Below are 24702 nucleotides of genomic sequence, written 5' to 3' on the forward strand. Positions count from 1 at the left end.
CTTGCAAACTAAAATCAGATCTAATGCTAAAAACAGTGTCTAATGCTAAATCACTGACTGCAATGCAGCTCTAAGAATTATATTAACAAGCTCAGTCTTTCTTGGACTATTTTGCCTGCTATTGCCAAGCTTAACTCGCTTTACATCTATGTTATGTATATCTCAACAAGTTGATGCACGTGATTAGACTTGCTGTATTCTCACCAGTAAACCGACTTGGATTTGCTGACCTGGAAATTAATTTCAGTTTCAGAGACTTGAATATGTCATCTTAAAGCCACTTAGAAGAAATCTCTGGGTGTCCATTAAGCTGACTGCTGCTTTAAGTTACGTCCAGAAACTTCGACATTTCACAAACGTTAGTTCAAACACACAAATCTAATAGCAAAATAAGAACAATAAATTATGCGATAATTTTGTATGGTCAAGAAAAGGCAACTGACAGCATGACTCGGGAGTCTGGATTTGAGCGGAGAAGCCTTACACAGAGCTTTGGGGGTGTCATGTCTGGCATAAGAGGCAGGAGCGTGCCTAATATGTCTAATGTTTACAGTGACTTTTAAAGAATGCTTTTAAAGAATGACTTTTAAAGAATTTCTTTGACAGGGGGCCATTTTCAGCTCGAGACCCGTACTGCCTCAGATCTGATCCAGAATTCAGGCCCATTTAAGTACTTCCAGTACTTCCGTCTTGCAGTTTGAGCAGAAGTGCTGAGTTTATTTTAGCTTGCTTTTCCCAAATAACCAAACCGTTCACAACGCAGTGACAACCTGAGAAAAACGTGCCACTAGTAGTCACTACAGAAAGAGGTCAGAGATGATTCTCCTTGGAAGGGATCCAGCATGTGGAGGCAGACGATTCCTTACCAGGAGGACATGTTCCAGGAGTTCCAAGTATCCCAGGGTACATTCTGTTCCAAAGCGCAGGGCCCGCTCTCGAACTTCTTCACTCACGTCTGAATGGTACGATGCTTGCTGAGGAGGCAAAACCACATTAGTACCTGAAACTGCTCCCACAAGACGAGATCACCACAGAGAAGGCAGGGGAGAGAGAAGGGAAGAGACGTCTCACAATGCACAAATGACATTTGAGCTTGAGGGCCCCCCATTTCTGTTGTAAAGGTGTAAGTAAACGGTGCTCAAAGAGCAAGAGAGCTCCAGCTTTGAGAATGGCACTTCTTTTATCAGCACATCCTCCCATCTGAGTGTGCATCTGCAGTCTTTCTTAGTGCCCCTCCCTAGGTATTGTCAGTGGTAGGAGAGCAAATAGAGAAACCTTGAAGAACCATCTAAAAATACATGAGGATTTATGATTTCTTCTAATAAAAATATATAAATTAGAAAACATCTTGGGGCTAGAGTGGGCTCTTGAGTCTCATGTATACCACTCTACACTGCAAAGGTTATGCTTACAGGTTAGAAAAATGCTAAACCCATTTTTTTACTGTAAGTCTGTAGAGTATCCTGTCAAGGAATGAAATCAGAAATGACCATCTGGGTTTAGAGACCAAAGCACTGGGCTGGCCCCAGAAGACTTTGAGTTGACCAGAGGTCACCACCAGCACAGTGCATGGGGCAAATCTAGGTCTCTCCGCTTTCCTTCTCCGTTCCACAAGAGAAAGCTAATAGTTTGTTCCTTCTAAAAACCTTTGCAAACAGCAGATGAAAAGTGCTGTGGAAGTGCCAAGACATCATTATTCTACATGGGACAGACCCAACTCAAATGAGCACTCCCACCTCCTCCAAAAAAAAGCAGTACTTGCTTTTTGTCATCTGGCAACACATTGCAAGTCAAAGCTTATTAATGGCTTTAGCCCGACCTGGGGATTTACCACAGCAACAGGCAGTGCTGGAACCAGCTCTCTGAACACAGAGAAGAAGCAGGAGTCAGTTCTTTGACTTCTTAAGGATCTCCACCAAGTATAATGTCTTGACACGTGACATACGCCTAATTCAACCATTTCATTTTTAATACAAAGTGAAAACGGCGGTACCTTCAAACCTTGCATTTTCTAAAATAAACTTCTAGGCAACTTTTTCACCGCACAGAAGTGAAACTCCCGAGAAACCTTTCAAAGGTAGCCCTTCCCTTCCACTCTGGCAGCCTCCCGCCTCTGCCGGGGCCGGGGTTTCTCTCCCCGCTCCCTGATTTGAGCCCTCCCTGCCCCGCTCGGCCTCCCAGCAAGCGCTGCCGCCCGCGGGGCCGGGAGCTGGTCTGCGGGCTCCCTCTGCCGGGGAGCCCGAGCTCAGCAAAGCACGAACATGGCTCAGGAGCCTCCTCCACCCACCTCTTCTTCATCTCGCCAGCGAATAATCCGAAGGGAAAGGAGGCGGGGAAAAAACAGGCTAGGCGTTTTCCTCTCTTCAGCATAGTTCAGACAAGCTCCAGAAGCCCCCCAAAACCCAGAGCAGCTTATTTTGCATGTCCAAATAGGGCAGAAGGATCCTTTGATGTTTCACATGAATACAGTGTGAGCACTCTAATATGGCTCTTCTGCACTTCAATGTTATTGTTACACGTGCAATTAGAGGAGGCATCTCTAGGACAGAAGCTTCGACTTCTCTTTATGCTTTACATATGCAGCCAAGACTGATAACAGAATGTTTTGGGAGTATTTTGAAGGTTCAGTGAGTCTTAATCCCCCCGCCCCTATACTTCACAGCAGACTGAAGAGGTGATGAAGTCATTTTAGGAAGATATTTTTGTAATCCAGCGGCTGCTTGTGAGGTCCCCACAAAGCTGCCTCTTCCCCAGTCTGAACAGGCACTTCGCTTCGTCAGCACCCCCAGCCCCAGCCACCCGGGTGGGCTCTGCTGACCTCACTCCAGCTCCATCAGCACCTTGTTCTTCTGTGGGGAGCCCCAGACTGGACACAGGATTCTAGACGCAGACTAAAGAGCGCTGAGAAAAGGTGCCTAATTGTTTCCCTCAATCTAATGGCTGTGTAGCGATCTAAGTCATTATGCCCTTTGATTATTTTCTATACTTTTGATGGACCATTCACATCTTTTCCCTTTCCAACAGCAATCACTAAAAAGAGTGATATTATGCATAGGTTACTTAGTGCATAGTCATTATTTTATACAAGATGGTATCACAGACAGAAACTGTTATAATCTTGGGGTGTGCTCTAACCTTCAGTAATTACCGTGTTTCCAGTGACTTTAATGGGAGCTGTCTTGGTTCATGATATCCTACAGCAATCAAATGGCATCTACTTATAAGCATAGAATTAGTAATGAGCACTCTAAGTTCACCTACAGCAGAACAAGCACAAGCATATCTATAACTACTAATAAGTCAAATCTCTTATATTACTTGCCCTAGGCAGCTGGCAATGAAATAGAACTTCGATTTAAATTCCTGCCACCAGGGAAGTCTGAGCTCCATTCTATACAATTCTACCATAGATCATATTCACACAATTTTGTCTTAGCCCAGAAGACATTGAATTCTGATTGTTTGTCAGTGCTTCTCACATGGACTAGCTTAATCACGCTGGAAACCCCTCCAAATATCCCCAAACCCAAGCTGCACTGCATCGCACTGTTTTTATGGCATAGTGAGGCTAAGACTGCTGGTTCCCACCCCTAAAATTCAAGGGATGTGGCTTATCACGAAAATGCCACATATAGTAATTAATTTGTAGAAATTAACGGCAGAAGATGTCTAAGTGCCTGAGCAAAATTTGCAGAAACAGGATATTCTAAATAAAGTCTGGTCAAACAGTACATTCAAAGGCTTTGTTAAATGACATGGCTAATCAGCATACATTTTATATAGTGCATAAAATTACTATACCTGGAGACTTTTATTCCTGTTTGCTAAATGCTCTTGAGGGAAGTTAGACAAGATTAAACTAGATCTTACTCCTCATCAGTGTACTGTTACAAGTAAGTAAAATCACTTCCAGCCATTTTCCTTCTGTAGATTTCTCGCTTTGTGAGGGTAATTCCCTGGGAGATAACAAATGCTTTTCCGGCACCCCAGACCTCCATTGTTCAGTGGGCAGGGAGGTTCAGGCTGTTGGCCACTTGCAGTGCGTGAACTCTGAAATCATTACATTAACTGGGAGCAAATGTGAACATAAAAAAAGAATGCTCATAATTAAGGGTTCAAAATGACGTATCAGGCTGTAGATGGTGTATGCGGGTGTGTTCATGATGTGTTGGGAAACAGAGGGGGGTTGGAAACAGAGGATTCTGTTCTGGAGAATTCGCTGCCTATTCGGAGCGACTGAAACAAAAATGTGTCTTCACTAGCCTTCTCCATATGACAAAGGACGCTTAGTGTGCCTCAGCATCCGAATTCATGCCTGACCTGATTTGTCAGAATGTTGCACAACCATGAAAACTGCTCTTAGCCTCTCTTAGGTACAGTCCAGTTAACTGAAGCTTCTAAGACATATTAGTCTATGGTAGTAAGTAGCACGGCTGTTTAATTTTCCCATGCAAATTAGCACTGCTTTGTTTTGTTGACCTTCTGGGTTTATGAGGAGGAGAGCAAAGAATCAAAATATCAAGTATGCAAAGTGGTCAGGAACCGTCAGACATCAAAAAAACCTGTCAGAAAACTAAGTTTAAATAAAGTTTCATTCAATGGTTTTGCATAATTTTATTCCTATGTTATATTAGAACTTGCACTTTCATTTTAAAAGCAAAACTACCTCTTCCACTTGGGCAGTATTAGGCTACAAATTTATCTGGGACTGATGTGGGCAGTTAGGATTTAACCAAATATTGAGCATCAGACACCTCACAGGGAGCACCATTATTTTACTGTCATCTTCCACACATGTAAAGGCTAAATAAAAACTAAACACATTTAATTTATAGGCAAAGGCACTTTTGTGTTACTACTGAAGACCAAAAGGAATAAGATCTTTATCATTTTTTTATTTATTTATGCCTAGATCTTTATTAGCAGAGCAAAGCCAAATGGCTTAATAGCTCTTTATATGAGACATACTTCCAGTTTTGCAGGTCAGTTTTTGAAAGTTGTCTAGTTCACGCAAGTGTAGAAAACAGGGTACCAATATTTTCAGTGCAAAGGAATAAAACATGTTTGAAAAGTACATAAGAAACTGAGCACACTGACAGGTCTGGTTAGGAGGTAAGGACTACTAAAACAAGATCCGAGTGATTCTTTTCGCTGTTCCTAGAAATCCTGAAATTGTATTTGTGACTACAGAATTACTAGTATATGCTGCTGCTTCCACAGATTGTCTCCCAGCTTAGTAGGAGACTGAAAACTAATTAATTTCAGGTCAAATAAAACTTGACATTTTCACAAAAGGAAAAGAGTCAATACTAGTGCTGCTTCTTTTTCTGTGCATAGCACAGAAAATCTTCTCCGAGAGAGACATTCTCTTAAAATTATCATAACCATTAACTTTCTAGTGAGAAAAGTAGAGCATTAATATAAAGAAGATGAACAGAAACTATAACATTCAAGGGATTTCAAGGCACACAATCAAATAAAATCAGTCTTACGCAAGGAAGCGAATCTTTACCTTACAAGCCATTAGCATGTCAGCTACCGCTTTGCGGCTCAGATTTGCTGTAGCGATCACATCCTCCTGTCTGCATGAGTTGCCAGCTGCAACAGCTTTGGCAGTTGCCATGGTGATTCCTTTCGTCATCCGGATTGATTCTTCAGGTGATGATGTCTTTTCTGGAACCTCGCTTGACTGAAACACCTAAAAGTGAAAGCAGAAGGAAAGGCTGACACCATCCAAGTCAAAGCAGAACAACCGTAAGAAGGAGACAACAAATGGAAGCAGCCTTCGAACAGCAGGAAATTAGAAACATATTTAGAGTACTTGAATATAATTCTTGCTTGTCATAAGCCTGATGCTGATAAGCCTGCTCACCTACAGACAGAAGAGAGAAACGAGAAGCTGAGGGAGCCTGCAGAAAATGGTTAACCCATTCGTCTCCCCTGCCATTTAACTGCCTGGACGGCATTTTGTTACAGACAGCTATTTAGAGTGTTGCAGGATGAGAAGAATTACTACTCCTTTAATTACATTATTTTTTCATCCTGACTGCTGCTTCAGCTGGTCTACTCACATGAGGAGGTCATTCTCCTGCAAAGGCTGGGCCCTGCCAGGCCCTTGTTGGTAGCGCAGTGCAGAACAAGCTGAGAACATCACTAAAATATTCAAAAGTCTTTTCAGAAAGTGGAGGTGGAGCATTGTCTCTTACGCTATACTTAGTCTCCCTTAGAAACCTAAAAATACCATTTTTGCAGTGTGAACCGGGTGAAAACAGTTCCAATTATCACACAGTACACACTACCCTCCTGAACACAGGAATACATCAACTGTGGTAAAGTGCAGGTTATAAGAGCTAGGCAACCTTACTTTTATCTTGTATTTCCTTTTCCCAAGCTTTAGTTTGTATTTGCTTGCCATTGTTTCACTGTGCAGGGGCAATCCAGAGCGTGCAATTCATCAGGAGAAGTTTCTTGACTGCCCACAGTGCAACCCAAGCAGGTAATGGTTACACAAAATCAATGTCTGGACAACAATGAGCCCAGTTCATCCAATGCTCCAGGTTCATCATTTTTCCACTTTATACCTCCAGAAATGCAAATTATGTTAAAAAATAAAGTCTAATTAAATATGTGAAGGACATCCCTCAGCGTTGCTCAGATTAAGTCCCTGGAGTTCCAAGTCAAGGCTGACACGTTGCCTTTAGTACATCCTCAGCTCCTCACAACTCGCTCCCAGTGCTCCAGTTTTCTGCCCGTGAAAGAGATGACACCACCTCCGCCACCACAGACATTAGCAACGTTGACAAAACAAAGTGGAAGTGGAGGAACATTTCAAAGAGACACCACCCAGAGTGAAAAAGCAGATGTGATACTACACAGGGCTGCAACGACAGATCTGGGCAGGTTTTAGACCGGAGTTACAGGAAGGAACGTAGCTTAGCCTGGCCTTCATGAGAATACACGACAGTAACATGCACTAGATACTGTACAGAACATTCCTGATCAGATGCTGAATCAGGAATTTTTACCACTGCAGACACTGTATGAATGCCCGACAGCTAAATGTAGATACTAAAAAATAAAATAATTAAATCAACACTAGTTAATTCTTCATTACAACAGCATTGCACACACAATGAAAAACGGATGTTTTATGGAAAGCATTTGACAAGGCAAAACTGTGCCAGTGCAGTTAGAGTGTAAGAATTGCTAATTTGCAGAGGATACAATAATTTTTTTTCTTGCTGAAAACTGTGTCCATAGGGTTTTTATAAAAGTGGACTGTAAGGAAAGGAAGGAAGGAAATAAATCAGGCTTGTTTGCAAACATACAGGTATTAATTTGTCACTGACCAGTGCACTAGTCAAAAAGCAACTGAAAGGCAGGGCTCGAGGCTACGCTTCTGTATATCAAAGAGGAAGGAAAACAACTGCCATGGTCTAACATCTAATTTGGGAGAGAATGCCAGGCTCCTATTAATTTCTGCTCAGACAAATATCAGGTAGCAGGCGATGTATCACTGATAGCATCATTTCCTAATAAAGGAAAAGCAGAAACATGATTCAGCTGCAGGTGCAATATGGCTACGGTGCTGAGGAGACATCACCAAAGCCAGGATCAAAAAAAAGCGAACAGCGGTGGACTCAGAAAAGACTGTCTGTAGTGAAAAGCTTAACGTCTAAAGAACAAAGAAGCAGTTGCTTCCGGATTTGATGGCATCATCTCAGAGGGGGGACAGTAACGTCTGACAGCAGCTAGGCTGAAGAGGCGCTGTAACTGTACTTCCAGAGATGATTCCATCCCTCTCTTTGGGAGAGAGACCCTAACTGCACCCGAGGCACTGCGAGCAGTGGGGCGTAGCTTGTGGAGGAGTGCCTGGGCAGGCTGGTCCGAGTGTCAGAGCACACATTCAAAAATCGCCCCTTGTGGCTGCTTTGGTCTGTACCGTGAGTTCCTGTTTGATGTACTCAATTGTGACCTCAAGAGCTCTCGTCCCTCGAGTAGCTTCATCTTCTACTGCTTTTACAGTCTTCAAAAGCGACGTGACATTTGTTACCATCACCTGAAAAAGAGAGAGTCGAAGACAAAAATATATGATTCCTTCTTCACATTTTTCAGAGACAGCAGGGTATGAAGCAAGGCAAATTAAGTCAAGTAGCATTATCTCTTCTAATAATGTGGCCACATGTCATTGTGACACAGGAGCCTACGTCATTGTTTAGAATGTAATACTTAGGTACCATTTTATACTGGACAAATGTTAGTCTATAACACTATTAAAGGAGAACCTGCCCTCAGATACAGGCTTGCAAAAAGAAAGAAGTTTCCCTTCCGAAAGACATTTCTTTCTTCAAAACCACAGTTATCTGACAGTCTCAAAAGCTAAAAGCTTCACAGAAACTCAGTAGCGTCATCTCATTTTTATGCATCACCCCAGGATGATAATGAAACAAAGAAAGAGGTGATATTTCAGGCAATCAGAAATTGCTGAAATCAAAGCTTTGCATGTCTACCAAACGCGATTGCACAGACACTTTCAAACAAAATGTAAGAATAAGGTTTCACCTTGGCAGCACCTTTCAGCTGGTACATGGATGGATCGTCGGCTGGTTTGCTGGCAGCTCCTTTGGTGGCACCAATGAGATCAGAAAGGGCCTTGGCAACATCCTTGATAGCATTGATCAGCACAACCTGTAGGAACGAGAAAGAGCTGTAAGCCTCAGGCAAGAAGCGGCAGCCTAGATGGGGGCATGATTTTTAGAACATACCTGAAAAAAACACCTACTACTGGTACAGGAATAGTACCTCTCTGCCCCAGTAAAACACGTAATATTCTGGAAGAGGAAGAGCTGTATGGATAGCTACAGTATTTCACATAACCAGTCAGAATCTATAAAGGCAACCATGCCCTTTGAAGAAATTGAAATGCTGATTGCAGGTAGGATTTCCTTCCTCTGAGCTTCCCAAGAGCAGGTTTACTTTTGCCCATTTTCTTCAGCCTTTGGGCAGAAGCAGGACGAAAACAAGAAAACAATTTGAGAGTGTGAGCCTACAGTCAGGTAACAATTCTGAAATCACTTATTGAAAGAGCAAAGGTACTTGCTATGGCCAAGTGTTAGAGGGACAGAGACATTCTTTTAGGGAAAAGGAAGTTGAACTTCTGTAAAAGGCTATACAGAACTAAATGCTGAATAACTGGGCTGGCCTCAAAGTCAGGAAAAGTCAAACCTGGAGATACTGTCTATTAAAGCCAAGCTCAAAAGACAGAAGTCTTAGACACAGTACAGATACTACAATAGGTTTGTTAATTATTGTTGGAATAATTCTCTCCTCCAAATCCTTCTCCTTTGCCCTCTTTGCTAGGAGAAAATCAGATGATGTAAATATTTTGCTGGAATTCAGAAGAGTTCATTTTAAGGTAAATGTTGAAAAATGCATGACAAATGAGAAAGCTGGGGAGAGGGAAAACAAAGGTGTGGAACAATCACTTCTCAATAACTGCATTTCTGTAGCATTATAAATAAGAAGAAAACAGCTTAAGTCCTTGGTGTTTGTAGTTCCCTGCAACTTACACAGAAGCAAAGTCTACGCTTTTCCTGAAAAGTTTATTTAGCTTTCAGTAGCTCAGAGGCACTTTGACCATGGAGGTAAGAAAAGAACTAAAGGCATAGGACAGATGTGATTCTGTTGCCCAGCTGCCTCTGCTGTGCAGCAACGTGCAGTGTGAGACATCTGAAACTCTACCACACCAGGTAAAATAAGCATTGCTGCTATGGAAAACTGTTGTGACAGCATTGTGTGCTCAGCTGGAAATTTGAATGCTCTATTTAGGGCACCTACAATTTCAAAGTGGCAATATAAAATTGCTCCAAATAAATAATTATTGGCACACAATAGCTTTTATTCTGGGTACTGTATTCTTGTCTTTATATATAGGGGAAAATAATGTGCAAATGTTGCTAGTTCATGGAAAACCTCCTGTTAAAAAATACAAAATAAAAGGTGCTTCCAGTGGTATTTTCCAGCAAAGAACATCTCAGAAATTTAGTCCATCATACAGGTCAAGCAAAACAGAACAAGCAAGCAAGCTTTTTCAGACTAATTTGGTTCCAGGACACCTGCAGTATGCTTGTCAACCTCCACTTCATCAAGATCCAAACAAACAACTGAAGAAATATTTGAGACAATCTACATTGAAGGCACTGAGTTAACTGAAAAACAACTCAGAGAATGGCAAGAGGTTGTTAGCCCCCACAAGTGGCACACAGTGCCCTGCCCAGCTGTAAGCCAGGCAAGCAGCTTCCAGGTCACACAAGCTCCTCAGAACAAAAGTGGGATGAGTCAGGGGTCCAATCACAACTTTGTAAAAATGAGACAAATACTTTGACAAAGGCATCCCAGCTGGAACACCCCCATGAAATAAAAGCAAAAGTGTTATCCAAAGGCCTGTCTGGTTCCACGCTTTAACCTCAATTTTATTCAAAAAGAAAAAAAAAAAGAAAAGAGCAATGTCTAAGTAAACTTATTATGAGCCCTATTATGTTGCTTAAAAGCAGAAGTACCACAAAGTCTTATTGATTGAAAACTGTCTCTAGTCTCTTAAAGAGTATTAGAAAAATCTTCAAACATCTCACCTGTGTTTCAGGATCATCGGATCCCAAGCTGGCTGCTCCCAGTTTCACAACCTCAGCAAGCTGAGTGATGGTGTTTGCTGATGACTGAGCTGCTTGGGCCAGTTTGTCCTGACTTGAGGCAGCGCCAGAAACCAACAGTTTTGTATCTTCAACTAAAGCTTTTGCTGTTTTCAGGATATTTTCCCTGCAGGAAAAAAAGGAAGCAGAGAATGAAGTGGAAAAGCAGAAGAGGAAAAACACGTGTTTGTCAATGTTATGGTGACTACATGACTAACAGCTACATGAAAGAGCTGATGTAAGTCATCGTGACAGTGTCCACTCATGACAATAAACCAAAGGCCAGGTTGCAAGTGGAAAAAAAAAAAAAGACAAAACAACTACTAAAACAGTAGCACTATATTTTGGGTTAGATGCAAGGCAGTTTATTACAATTACCCTATCTTGAAAAAGAATGAGGCAGGCCAGTGGGAGACAGAAGCATTGCATTTTAACACTGAAAGAAAAGCTGGCTGCACTGTGAGGAAAGCAACAGCTGTCAAACCTCCATCGGCATATTGTAAGGAAACCAAAATAAGTATTTGTGAGGAAGGCAGTAGCAACAATGGCAAAAGAAACAGAGAATGCAGCCTAGTCAGGGTCTCCCACCACCATATACGTGTTTTGACGTGTCAGGACAACAAATCCAAAGCAATATTTGGGTAAAAGAAAAAACCATTTTGAGTATGCACTTTGCTAACAAGTTAATGAGAACTAGAACCATATTGATGTAAAACGTCAGCCTGGAAATTAGTGGCACCTGTACAGAAACCTCTCCAGTCTGTAGAGGACAGTAACCTACACACCATTGCATCTTTGCTCTTTCTTGAGCAACTGGCGAGGCAGGAAATAAATGCTGGCCACGCAAGTGGAGCATCGGCCAACTAGGCTGGAAAGTGCTAAGTCAGGGTCTTGGCTAAGAAGCCCCGGGTTTTACCCCCAAGGAAGTAACAGTCAGATGCCGTAAATCTTGTAATGTGATGGGAAATGTTGTGACACTGTTTTGCTGCAGATGCTACTTGAAGGGAAAAAGCACTTATCTCTGCCAAAGGGGAAAACACATGGCACGGCTGTGCCATTTCCATCGCTGCTGTCCACGGTGGCATTAACCACACGCACGATTTAGCAAGACAAACAGCCAGTCAAGAACAGCTATTGGAAAAAAAGCATGTATAAGATTCCTCTTCAGTGTCACGGACAGCTGATTTTCACTACTGGAGTCACAGCACATGGTAGTCTATGCAATGAGATGGCTTGAATAAAAAAAAAAAAGCCAAAGTAGTGCTACAATTGCAGTCTTCAGTTGGAAGTGCTCTCAGCAGGTGCTCCCCAGCTTTTAATCTTTCCTCACAGAAATAACCAAAGTGAAGTTTGAAGTCTCCTATCAATATCCGTTTTCCTATTTCTCTTATCACTCCACTGCCTCATTCAATTTCATTCACGGGAATCTAGAAAGGTAACAATCTATCCCCAGATGTCGGTCGCTTCTGCCTGTTCCACCGTTCCCCCGTGCAAGTGCTCTTCCATTTTTTTCAGTTACACTGACCTGTGGTCTGCAAAGGATTCGTTGTTCTCAGCATTCAGGGTTCCAGCAGTGGCAAACATGATAGTGGTGTCTAGATCTGCAATGATCCCAGACACGGCACTGGCCGCAGTGATGCAGGCTTGGGTGCCTTTATTTCCTGCTTGAAGGGCAGATAAAACTAAGGAGACCTGGAAACAACATAAAGCAACAAGTGGTCAGTGCAAGAAAGCCTCACGATGGGACATGAGCTCTTCAACATGATTGGAATCAACAAGGGAAATGCATTTGGCAAGTTCTTCAAACCTGCATAAACTTCTCCTTCCTCTTTCCGTTATTTGTGTGGTAGCCATTGTGGTGACTAAAGATTGTCTCAAATGAAAGGGGACTTAAGCTAGGAAGCCCACTTGTTAGACACAATGATCTGTTCATCACAGGGTGAAGCACATCAGTTAAAATTCCCTTGAAATACCAGTCCGAGCTCATGCAGGGAACTTCTGCCAGCGTTAAGTGTCAGAGCCGAGAGCTCCTGCTTTTTTCCCCAACACACACACAAATAAACACCAGCCTCAGGATCCGAGGAATCACACACAATACACTGATACAAACTTTAACATCAGAGAAATACAAAATATAGAGTCTCTGAATCCAGACAGTAAATACTGGTATACTTATCGAGAATTACAGAAAGACAATGTACGTCTTTGTATCTAGCAACATTTTAGATCACTAAAAAAAAAAAATCTAGAGATCTCAGTTTCATCTAATTAACATGCTACTTACTATACTATAGTCCTACATTCTGCTTTTGCAAGAAAAGGGCCACATCTGGGGATATATCTACTGACTCCTAATAGTACACTTCTTCCCGAGGTTCTGTTCGGATTCAAAGTTGTCCCTGTAATTCATTATTATTCTCCTTACTCATTTTAACTCTTTTTACAAGATACTGTATACTCCTGCTTAAATTTGGAATTGCTGATACTCCTGGGGCACGATGCAGTGGAAAATCTGTACAGCAGAGAGCACACTAACAGGCTAAACAAGAGATGTTTGGTGAAATCTAAACACAACTGACATTTGACTCGATGTTCATGTCCAGCAGAAGGAGAGGCCATCAAAAAGGTTCAGCAAAGCCGAGCTACCCAGGTCAAGGTACCTGTTTGAAGTGGATGTTTCCAAAGACCAAGAAGCCCCAGGCACCTGGAAGCTGCAGTTCTAAGTACGTTAGCTTGGCCCAGTTTAAAAGGGGAGGATGTTGCTACAATAAATCACACATCGTCGACCGATCTCATTTCCGTAACTGTGGCCATCCACATGGACTGAGTATTTTCAAGGGAGCGCCTCATCAGGCACAAATGCCATCTCACATCTCGGGGCCTGGTCTCGGACCAGTCTCCCTCTGGTATGAGGCTGAAGTTTTATTGCAAGACATGACCAAGGACCAATCACAGGCTAATCTAGCACATGAACTGCACTGAACAACTGAAAGAAAAGAACTTCAGATAATTCAGCCAATGTTGCTCTACAAAAGCAAGTTTAAAAAAAAAAAACCAAAACTTCCTGAAGCCAAGTAATTTGACTGGTTTGCTCCCTCGGGAAGCTTCGAAGACAAACACCGTGGGGCACAGAGGAACGTCTTACCTTTTCTGTGACAGCACGGGCACATTCTATCAACTCCCTCTTGGTGTAGCTGTCTGTAGGGCAAATCTGGAGAGCTCCAGCTTTTTGCACAAGAAAGATACAGCCATGGCCAAGTTCTTGCACCCGAGTCCTGATCTGGAACCCTATCTAGATGGTAAAGGAGGAACAGGTGAAAAGGCAGCAAGGGCAAAGTGAATAAATAAATGTCACGCGGGTACATTGCGTCAACTCATATAGAAACACGGTCTTTATTACCAATATTCTGACCATCACTAGATGCTCTGCAGAGAGCAGAAAAAAGGACCTATGTAATGCCATCTACTCCTGTAGCACAACCCTTGCTGGTGAAACAGGAGCACCAGCGAATCAGACCCCGGGAAAGGGAAAGCGCAAGGCCCGCACCTGAGTCAAGTGTACGGAACTTGAGTGCACAGAACCTCACCTCAACCTGGTAACACTGCTTCACCTCCCAGACCGGCACCGTCAGGCGAGCGGTGTTCAAGGTACGCACAATGGGTAAAAAGCACACATTTACTCTATGCTGCTGGAGCTAGGTCAAAAAGTCTATGACTTTGGTTTTGAATCTCGCAGAGTCTCAACTCTCCAGAACTGATCATGTCTGTGCAGAGCACTGAAATGTGGAAAAATCTGCCCTCACCACTTATGATTTGTTCATAATCCTACCACGTAAGCTGCGCGGTCCCTGCTTAGAAACATGGGATAGTTTTGGTACCGGTATGTACTGAGGTATATAGGTGTGTTTGCAGATTAATAAGTGAGCAGGAATCACAGCCATTAGTATCACAAATGGAATTATTTCAACTTCAGGCAGAAAGTAACGTGCAGAAATGGTAATTCTATTTAACGATACGCAGCCAAATGCAAGACGTGCTTTGCACATAGCTACTGAGCACAAAACACCGCAGCACTCTGTCAGTGGTGGAACGTAACTGCAAAGTCCAAAACTTTGTGAAGGTCCTTTATCTAGATAAGCTGATCTATCTCTTATCCCATTTGGACACAAGTTTGTCTGTGCTCTGTATCCAAAGGCACACAATGAAAAGAGAGAGCTGAAAGGACTTCTGTAGTTGTGCTTAGAGAATACGCAGCAACTCTGCTAACAGGTTAATGGGACCGAGGTGAACAGCCTGTATTCCTCCGTTAGTGTGAGGCCTATAAGACTCCATGACGAACCCACTTCTGCATCATATTCTGCCTCTAACGTATGAAAGATGTCCTGCCAGCAAAAGACACTGAGGCTCCTACTGGTTGCCTGCACCTTCCTTTCAGGACAGGAGGTCATACCTAAAATCACTTACAGGCAGGATAAAAAAAGCATATCTATGTGTGTGTATATATATATATTTGCAATTCATCAAAGCATATGAGATTGAAGGAAAGCTGTATAGTAAATAACTACGAGTTTTCTATGTATTTGTAAGTTGCCTGTAAGTGAAAGCTTACAGACCAGGTTCTGTCCCGGTCTGCAGAATCATCCCCTATTATCACAAACTGTCTCTTTCCGTAGGTGGACCAAAGGTTTGTCAAAAGGTTTCTGTTCTCTCATTGGGTAATTCCAATAACTAAATCGCAGCATAAAAAGCCACACTTCAGAAGTAAAATGTTACATCTTTTGCATAGTCCCTAAGCGAAACATAGTCCCTAAGAGAAAACTTTTTCCGTAGACATGTATCGAGAGCAATGGGAGGGCAGAAGAGAAACAGGAGTGAAGCTGGTTTGAAGCTCTGTATGTTCACTGAAAACATTCTGTAGTAAATCCTAACTTGTGTCGTTATACACCCATGCGCATCAGCAGCGGTAAAACTGAGGTGTGTTGTCAGTAAATACGCCCTGTGCAGTGCTTTCAGAAGCTCTGTTCCAGCCTGTGAATATCCCGTGTATGTGGAGGAGGGAAAGGTCGATATCAAAGACCAAAGTAGGTGTCTCTCCACAAACTGTAAGAAGGAAACAGTACTTAGGACACATACTTGTAAGCAACCACTGATATTCTAAGATTGCAAGGCATTTTGAAAAGACATACAGTTTTCTTATGTTCATCGGTTCCTTTCCATCCAACGAAAAAAAAACTCAGTAGAGTTTTTATCTGGCTGCATATGGTTTGTGTCTTAAAGCCTGTTTTTAGCAAAAACAGAAGTAGATGCTAACAGACTGATCTGTACAACCAAAGTACGCTTGTAACATTGACTCCGCTTCACTTAAGCGACAGTAGCCCAGCTTAAGTTGTCCTGTGCTCCCCTACAAAACCGGCTAACGAAGCCAAGGCAGTGGAAACGCAGGGACTGCGTCCGCTTTACAACCATCACAAAGACATCCGAATGAAAACACGTTACCCAACGGTTTGAAAGCTATTATCTAACCGATCGCACACGGGATGCATCACATCTGGCAACAGCTGCAAGCGTGTTGCTGCAGCTGAGCATCCCTTGTCACTTGGCTCCGTGTTCACTGCATTCTCTACAGCTATGGAATACCCATGTTGACGCCACCGTGTACAGAGAATGAAGAGGTCTAAAAACTGCAGACCTCCTCTGGTTCTGCTGTAGCTGCAGCCATTCGGCCCTGGAGAGCCAAATGCCCATAGTCATTGGTCATTTGTGATGCAAGTCCTCCCAACTCTTCCGGGTTAGTAACCGACTTAGTCATCTGAAAAAAGAACACAGGCAAGAGAAAAAGAAAAATGACAGGCATGAGGATAATTTGTTAATACACTCCAGCAAAGAAGCACACTCATTTGTTTGGCCATACTGCTAAAATGGGATAAACCACTTGCCAGGTCAGGGACCTGTCCTTCAGCAAGAATTCCATGAGGAAATCCAAGCAAACATGCTTTATTAGAGTCACGGTAACCAGGCACTTGCAGAACAACCGGAGTAATCAAAGAGCAGCAGTTAGAGCTGGTAACTCACTCTTTGACACAGCAGGGCAGCAGGCCAGCTACAGGTACTCAGGTCAGGTAGGGAAGTGGACTTTGTGTGCCACAGCCACCTTATTCCATCAAAGGTGAGCTAGCCTACATCAGTCACAGCTGGTGTGGCAAGGGAGCATGAATATGGAAAAAATCTGGGGATCGATGCAAAACACATCTAAGACGTGGGAAGAGGACCAAGGAGAAATAGGCAGGACTATGCAGAACACCTCGGTAGAACATAAGTAGAGGTAACTGAATGGCTTTGTTAAAAAAGCCTTTTGTCAGAGATACTCTTTTGTCTCCAGTTTGTGTTAGTAAAAGCCATGAAATTTGATCCTGGAGGCAAAACTAGTTTTAGACAGATTTATATTGTTTGCCAGTGTCACAGATGGCGTCATCAACCTGGCTTGATTGCCACAGCAGTCAACTCCGTAAAAAATCCTGTCTGTAGCATGCCTGAACAGTTCCCTCACCTCTCAAAAACAAACAAGCAAGGGAAGTGCTCTTCAAAAGGCAAACATGTTCAGGGAAACACTACCATGAATGACAACTAAAGAAAATCTCGATTCTACAAGTGTCCTTTTTTCTCCTGTTAACCTCAGGTGAATCACAAAAATGCCAGACAAGGACAATTTGAGACACTGATCTACATTTATTCCTAACTGTTATGGGGGCCTCAAAATATTGACGTTAAAACATATTGTTGATGAAAAATAACTGTGAAAGAGTAACCTGAAGTCATCAATAAATGTAAGGTGGTATTTAAGTACAATTAAACAGGCTGATGAAAAAGTTGGTAGGTGAAACATTTTCCTTTTAGTTCTCCTAGAAAATGAGCCAAAAAGTCTTTGTGCAGAAGAGCCACAAGATAATGCAGCACTCCTTCTGTACAGGACCACCCCTACAATCAGGCCACTAAAATCTGAGAGTTAAATGGATGAAATCATCACTTCCTCTGCTCCATTACCCCTAAAGAGATAAGGTTATTGAAAACTAGCACTATAAGGAGTTCCACAGTACTGCACAATCGTTCCACATTCCTTACACGCGCAAAAGACTTTGCACTTAGTTCTAACCCAAGACTTGGCACTTGGTTCTAACCAAGTATCTTACCATTTCCTGTGCTGTTACGGCGATGGCTTTAGAATATTTCACCACAGTGGTCTGATAGTCAACAAATGTTCCCTTGGGATCTGGAGGTGTACCTTCATCCAGCTGCAAAAAGGAGAAGAAAATACAGCAGAAATAAGGTCATAACCCTCAGCATCCTTTACACATGATGAAATTGTATTATAGATTAATCCTCATCATCTCTCTCTCAAAATATGCATGCGAAGACAGTGCACGAGGATGCACGGAGAAGGTCAGAAAGGCTTCAGCCCATGTTACGAGCATGGAAGAGGCAGAGAACCTACAGCACAGAGTTTTTGAGTGCAAGGTCAACTTCTCACATGAGGTCAAACCATCTGTGGCTAATACAGAAAGGAACACGTAATGGTTACAAAACAAAATGTTCCTGCAAAAACATAACGTAAGATTCCTTCACCTGGTAAAGGCTTTGACCTTGGGATAAGAAAAGACAATTAGTGGCATTAAACTCATTCACACTTTGCAACACTTTCAGGAAAATGCTTTACAAAGCGTAGCAGAGCACTCCAGGCTGTGCTGTCTTCTTTTCTGAAAATAGTTTGCGTCCAGAGGTCGGGCTGCTGATCATTTAGGAGAACACCACGAATGACAAGTAGAACAAGGGAGCAAAAAACTTAAAAAGGGGCCGGTTGACCTAAGATCACGGTTAAATACCAGCATATTACCAAATAAAAATATTTGGCAGAATTCTATCGATGGGTACCATGTAGATTGTTAACACGAAACCATCACCTGCAACAGTGGGATTTCACAGTCTGCAAAATCAAAGGATCTTGAGGTGTCCCATCACGGCGTGTCAGTCAGCAACCATGGCTGAAGTGAACCAGTGGCAGCTCCTCCAACCTCCTGCAATGGCGACGGGCATTCAAGCGCGAAACGGAAAGGGGGTCTCGATTTCTGTGCTCACCTTGCTCATTGCCTCTGCTATCGAGTCTACCATGCCCCCAACCAGGCCCACTTCACTTGCAGCTTCATTTAAGGTAACCATGATATCATCCACCGCCTCTTTCATCAGCTGGGCGGCCTCAGTGATTGCGTCATGAGTATGAGATGCCTGGACAGAAGAAAACAAGAAAGCAGAGATCATGAGACAGCAATGTGGGCACAAAAAAATGCGCGGCTCAGAAGTGTAATGGATGAAGACACCATGACAACAATGCTGAAAAGCCCCTTTCAGGGCAAGGATGAGAAGCTAAAACCAGCAGCAGCAATGGCAGAACAACTCTTTCTCAGATGAGATAATAACAATGCCAAGCAGGAGTCGCTTAAGAAAGAAATGGGAGCTTTTCTAGAAAAAAAAAAATGATTGAGTTGGATTACATATAGCAAAACCAACAAAGAAGGGACGGCAAAAATAACAACAGTTGTTGAAACAGTCACAGTGGTGCCAAAACTCCACACAATGGTCAGAAACCACAAGGGTACACTGACCGACAACAGAAAAAGACAACAGTTACGGGAGAGAAAGAAAAATATCAGCATCAGGCAACATCACAGAAAAAGACTAAAAAACCCACCCCCATATTTGAGGAAGTCTTTAACAACAAAGGTGATTCTAAAGCAGTAAATCCCTCCCAAATAATAAAACCAAAAAATCATCCACTGTTAGTGAAAAAACCGCTTGGAAAAAATATCAAACACATGCAAAAGAAAAACAACCAAAACACCCAACCCAAAACATGAACCAAACATAAAGTGAAAGAAGTAAACCCAAGAGCAGTATGAGGGCCCTGCTCAGAGACAAGAACGGAGCAGAAAGAGCCACAGGGAACAACATGTTGCACAACTCAATATCTATATAAACCCCACCCTAAAGTAAAAATTTCTGCGATGACAACTCTATTTAACGGACACCAGAAATAAAAACCATCCAGTAACGACAACTCTGTGCAAGGCAAGAGGTAACAACTGTCTGGTGACACTGTCTCCATGCAGGGCGCAGTCACCCAACGCACACAGACCGCATGCGTGTGGAGATGTCGCACAACACTTTTTTTTACCTCGAGCACACTCCGCACACCCCTAAACAGAGGGTGCAGCACACCACACTTCCTAGAGAGATGCTACCTCTCCATAACATGCACCTGGGGGAAAAGATTGGACTCGGGCACACCTCAGGTAAAGCGTTGTGCGACAGCCCCTCTCTCTGTAAGGCGGGCTTGAGGGTAAGTGCGGGTGGCCAGTGCTGTTTTTTAGTGCCCCACCTGCCCTCTGCCCCGGTTAGGCCCAGCAGCCATACCTTGGGGTTTCCTCCCCCTTCTTTGGCAGCATACAGCATCTGTAAGGCAGATTCCGCTAGCGTCTTGCTCTGGTCCAACACGGTCATCTGCTGCTGATGGTCGAGTGTTTTGGATGCCACGCCAACTGCGGCTAAAACCAAGGGTTCGAAGTAACTTGCCAGCTGTGTTACCTAAGGAAGCCAGAACAACCACAGAAAGTCATTTATCTCAATCCTCGGGTGTAACTGAGTGTAATGACATTCCCCAGTTGCCCTCAGGCCGCGGGTTAGCTCTATAGCACACCGTCCTAGTGCTTCTGTGCTGCACAGGCTTCAGTTGCTAAATATTCTAAATACTACAACAGTAGTATTGTTGGTCTGTTAGGATCCATTTGAGATGGATTACAGTAAGAACCACATTCTGTGAAACCCTGTTTCACTACAATGGGGTCATGAGGGTAGGCAGGTCCTAGGGATTGGTATGTTTTTAATTCTTGTATTGAGAGTCTTCATTGCCTCTTCCTGTTCTAAGTCAAAATAAGCAGCAGAAATGGTTCCTTCTGTATTCAGCAAATATTCCAGAAAATTGCTGGTGACTTTTGTCAACATTTACTTAACCAGCGGGAGGAGGAATGCGATTCTCTACCTGTATCTTAGCAATCCAGTTTCGTTGTGCACCTCAGAGGGCTGGGTAAACTGACAATCAAACCTGCAAGTAGTTGAGATGTTATGAAATACTGGATATTTATCCAAAGCTAAATAGTTACTTGAGTACAATTCTGGAGGAGCTCTCACACTAAGTGACGACTTCTATTAAATGCACAGACACAGAAAACTTGTATTTATTTTTCTCTCAAGAATACATTGTAGGATAAGGAGTTACCACCTGAGAAACTACTGAAATCTCATAACCACCACAAAGAATAAACACACAACTTGGTACGTGCATTGCGACATTCCTTTTTTGGACAGAGATCTAGGAAGCCCAAGTTCTGGCATACTTACACCCCACAAACCAGGGAACACTTTCACACAACAGTTAAAACAGAAGGCAAGATTGCTACAAGGCTTACTTTCTTCAACCCCTAAAAACTTACATCTGGGGCTGAAACGCAACATAGTTCAAAAAATCACTATTCTTCTCCTGTTCAAGTTCCTTCTATAATCAATGAAGACACACAGCCTCCCTCAGAAGTTGGAAAGCAGGCACATCCCACTGCTCCTGCAAAACCACAGTAGAAACCTCCCTCCTCTCCGACTTCAGGAGCCAGGGTCCCACAGGGAACCTCTGTGCCTCTCCCACACTCCCCTCCTCGCTTTGTTACGAGCTGGCCAAGAAACAGAGTAGTGTGCTGTAGGCAAGGACCTCAGGTCAGGACAGGATCTGACAAAGCTTTTCCAGACTTCTTCAGCCAGCTAAATTCTGCTGTATATGCACAGATCCAAACTTAAATCGACGAGCCTGAAGCGGGACGTGCCTCAGCTCCTGCAGACGCCTTGAATACGGCACAACAGCTGACACATGTACAGCTGCTGCCTGCAACAGCCAGAGGCAGCGACACCTAGAATGTTGCATTCTGCTGTTCCACCTTGGCTTTTGCCTCCCCCTTCTTTGTTTGGCAGATTCTTTTTCCATCCCTCACCAAAATCATCAAGGAAAATATCTTTCCTATGGCCCAGAACATCAACAAGTTTATTTGATTTCAGCTCCAAGCATTTCAGAAATCCCAGCTCTCTCCTCCTTCCTCATGCTTTCTTCTGCTCCTTCATAGGAAGTGAAAAAGCTACCAAACCATGGCTTCCCCCAGAATCCAGCTGCCCACAGTTTCAATACCTTCGTAATGGTAAGACAGTACCTTGTGCCCAAGCTGAGCTGCCTCTCCCCGAGCTGCAGTAGCTATGGGATCAATGAGGTGGCCAATCTCCTGGACAACTGAAGTCAGCTGCTCCTGTAGAGCCTAATATAAAGAGAAATTGTCAGTTACTGTCACAGCTGTTCTTTTACAAGCTGTACCACACCGTAACAATCACCCTGAGACCGACATACTCGCAACACTGTTCAAATGACCCACTGCAGTGGATGCACAAATCCTTGCTGTTGGCTTTCTTTACGCAATTGCCAATTTCTTGTCCTTTATCCTGTTTCAACAAGAAGAACCTTGAAACAGACCTGCTCCTCTTCAGATTTATACGGCACATCTGAGGAGAGAGGGAGGCGAAGACGGCTGCCTCCTATTCCAGCTGATAGTAGCAAACTCAGGAGTGTGTCCTTTCTCATCGCAACGTGATGAGACTCCCTGCAACTATTTTTGCCCTCGCAAACATTTAATTTTATCAGAGAAACCATCAGGAGAGCCAATATAAATATGAAGAAACATTCTTCAAAGCAGACAATACAGCACAAGAGCAACAAGCACTGCTTGACATTGAAATAAGCAGGAATTCAGCGATAAGGACCAAGGAAAAATCCAACATTTCTAAGGGATGAAGATGAGGACTGACCTCCTAAATACCATCTGCTGGACAGAAGCATTAAAACAGTACATTGTTTGGCTTGTTGAGGCATCAAAACTAACTTTAAATTCAGAGGCACTTAATACCTTGGCAGTCACCAGGACTTAGGTTGCTCATGAAAGGCAAGAGAAACAAAACAGTATTTCCGCCTTTTATTACATTCCTGTATTGCCTTACAAATAACTACTATTCTGAGCAATGTTTTTTTTCAGTTCAGCGTGGTGTCCAAGATGACTTAACCGTTTAAGTAGAAAAGAATTACATCGATGACATTTCCTGTAATAACTTGTGTATGGCTTCATTTAGGCTGAGATGTTTCTAGCATGCAGCGTTATAGCCAAAAAAAATGGAATATACAGACACGTAATTTCATGAAGCAATAGCACAAAAAGTCACTAAATACCAAGCTGGGAATCTGATCATGAGTCGCTGACTTTTCACAGAATGTTCGAGGTTGGAAGGGACCTCGAAAGATCATCTAGTCCAACCTGCCAAAGGTTGTAGTTGGATATAAGGAGTCTGGCATGTCTGCCCTTCCTCAATGAGATAAAGGCTGAAACAGGCCAGGATTGGTCTATGTTACCAGCAAGGGGTAGAAGGAAGCTTATTTAATGAGAACGTAACATCAGCTCCAGATTTCACTTATTTAGTGACAAAATGGGCATAAGAAAGATGACACTGAGGTTTACATCCCTGGACTAGTAATAGATCAGTAGTTTCAGGAAAACCCTGACTGCCAAATGGCAAGACATCAGAGAAACACTATTGGTTGGTCATGTCAGCACAGGAAGTCAGAGTAATATGTGGGAGTGGTTAAAAATAACTACTTTCACCCCTACTTATGCCTGGTAATTCTGGTATCTTTCCAGAAGTCATACGCTTCGGCCAACATGTGATTCTGCCTAAAAGGATTCCAGTAAGGATACTTCTCACTGGCAGTAGGTTGTGCCGAGCACTTGGCTCCAAAACTTCAAATGGGAAGAAAAGCAGCAGGGTAAGGCTGCTCCGCGTTACTGCTGGTTCCGGGGCGATCTCCCTCACCTCAACTGAGATGTCATCCCTGGTGGCCAGGCTCTGACTGACAGCTGCCAGGGAGGCCTGCTCAATGTCTCTGATGCATCTGTTGATCCCATCGATGGAGAAATCGCATTCTCGCTGGCCCGGGGCCTTGTCCCTGAAAGACAGAGAGAGTCAAGCCGAGCGCGGTGGGAAGGAGGCAGGCTCTTTCCTGAAGGCACACACACACACACACACACACACACAACTCATTACTTGACGACACCCAAGAGGAGAGCAACAAGGCCAACAGCTATCTTTGTTCTACCTACAGGACTCTGGTGTGTGTAGAGAGTACTCTGCACACTTTCACAGACTCACACATACTGCTCCTCTCTTAATGACTAGGCAGGAAAAAAGATGTTGCCTCAGAAGAGAAGTATAAATTCAACCCCCTTGGGATGGACAGACTGGCCCAATAATGAAGGTCAACATGAAAATGCGACTGACACAATGAAAAAAAAATCATCGTGTTTCTGTATGACGCGATCGATTGTCTTGGAAAACATTTCCTTACGTATTAGATTTTACATTCAGTCCCAGGTATCTTTTAACTAAGGTTAGTTTTTGAGTATTTTCTTCTACATGCCGTTTGTTATTTCGGTGCAATCATTATTAAAGATGAACAAAACCATATATACTCCTTAGTTGACCGTTTAAATAGTATGAAGAAGTTAATCATAGAACTATGCTTTAGATTTTTCATTAAGAAAAGGACAGACAGGTTTAGTCCAAGTGGGGAAAAAAAAATAAAATAATTGCTTCTTGTTACAGCATTCTTGCAACTAAATAGAGAATACTGTAGGAACAAGTAGTTCACCAAGGTAATTTATACACTGACCAATCTCAAAAAAAAAAAGTTAAAATGCTGTTTTCCATGTACTATGTGTCAGTAAGTGATCTGAATGGAGGTAATATTAACTATATTTTTTTATTCTACAGCGTTTTATCTCACATTTACCTTTAAGTGAATTAGAGGAACCAGGAACTGATTGAGGGAAAG

At 42.9% G+C, this 24702-nt stretch overlaps 1 protein-coding gene across 1 annotated transcript in view; it reads right to left on the reverse strand.

The window, feature by feature from the left end:
• LOC104275088 (talin-2-like) overlaps positions 1-24702 on the reverse strand; it is a gene marked incomplete at both ends in the record, with an annotated part of 41314 nt that overhangs the window by 16192 nt on the left and 420 nt on the right. Inside the window, 13 exon segments of the mRNA XM_009870938.1 lie at positions 867-974; positions 5513-5698; positions 7943-8059; positions 8563-8688; positions 10632-10815; positions 12214-12380; positions 13834-13980; positions 16378-16497; positions 17876-17977; positions 18819-18965; positions 20151-20321; positions 21986-22087; positions 23685-23817. Coding sequence (XP_009869240.1) covers positions 867-974; positions 5513-5698; positions 7943-8059; positions 8563-8688; positions 10632-10815; positions 12214-12380; positions 13834-13980; positions 16378-16497; positions 17876-17977; positions 18819-18965; positions 20151-20321; positions 21986-22087; positions 23685-23817 — 1810 coding nt within the window.

Source organism: Apaloderma vittatum, unplaced genomic scaffold (assembly GCF_000703405.1).
Source record: "Apaloderma vittatum isolate BGI_N311 unplaced genomic scaffold, ASM70340v1 scaffold16696, whole genome shotgun sequence".
In the NCBI taxonomy this organism is placed as follows: Eukaryota; Metazoa; Chordata; class Aves; order Trogoniformes; family Trogonidae; genus Apaloderma; species Apaloderma vittatum.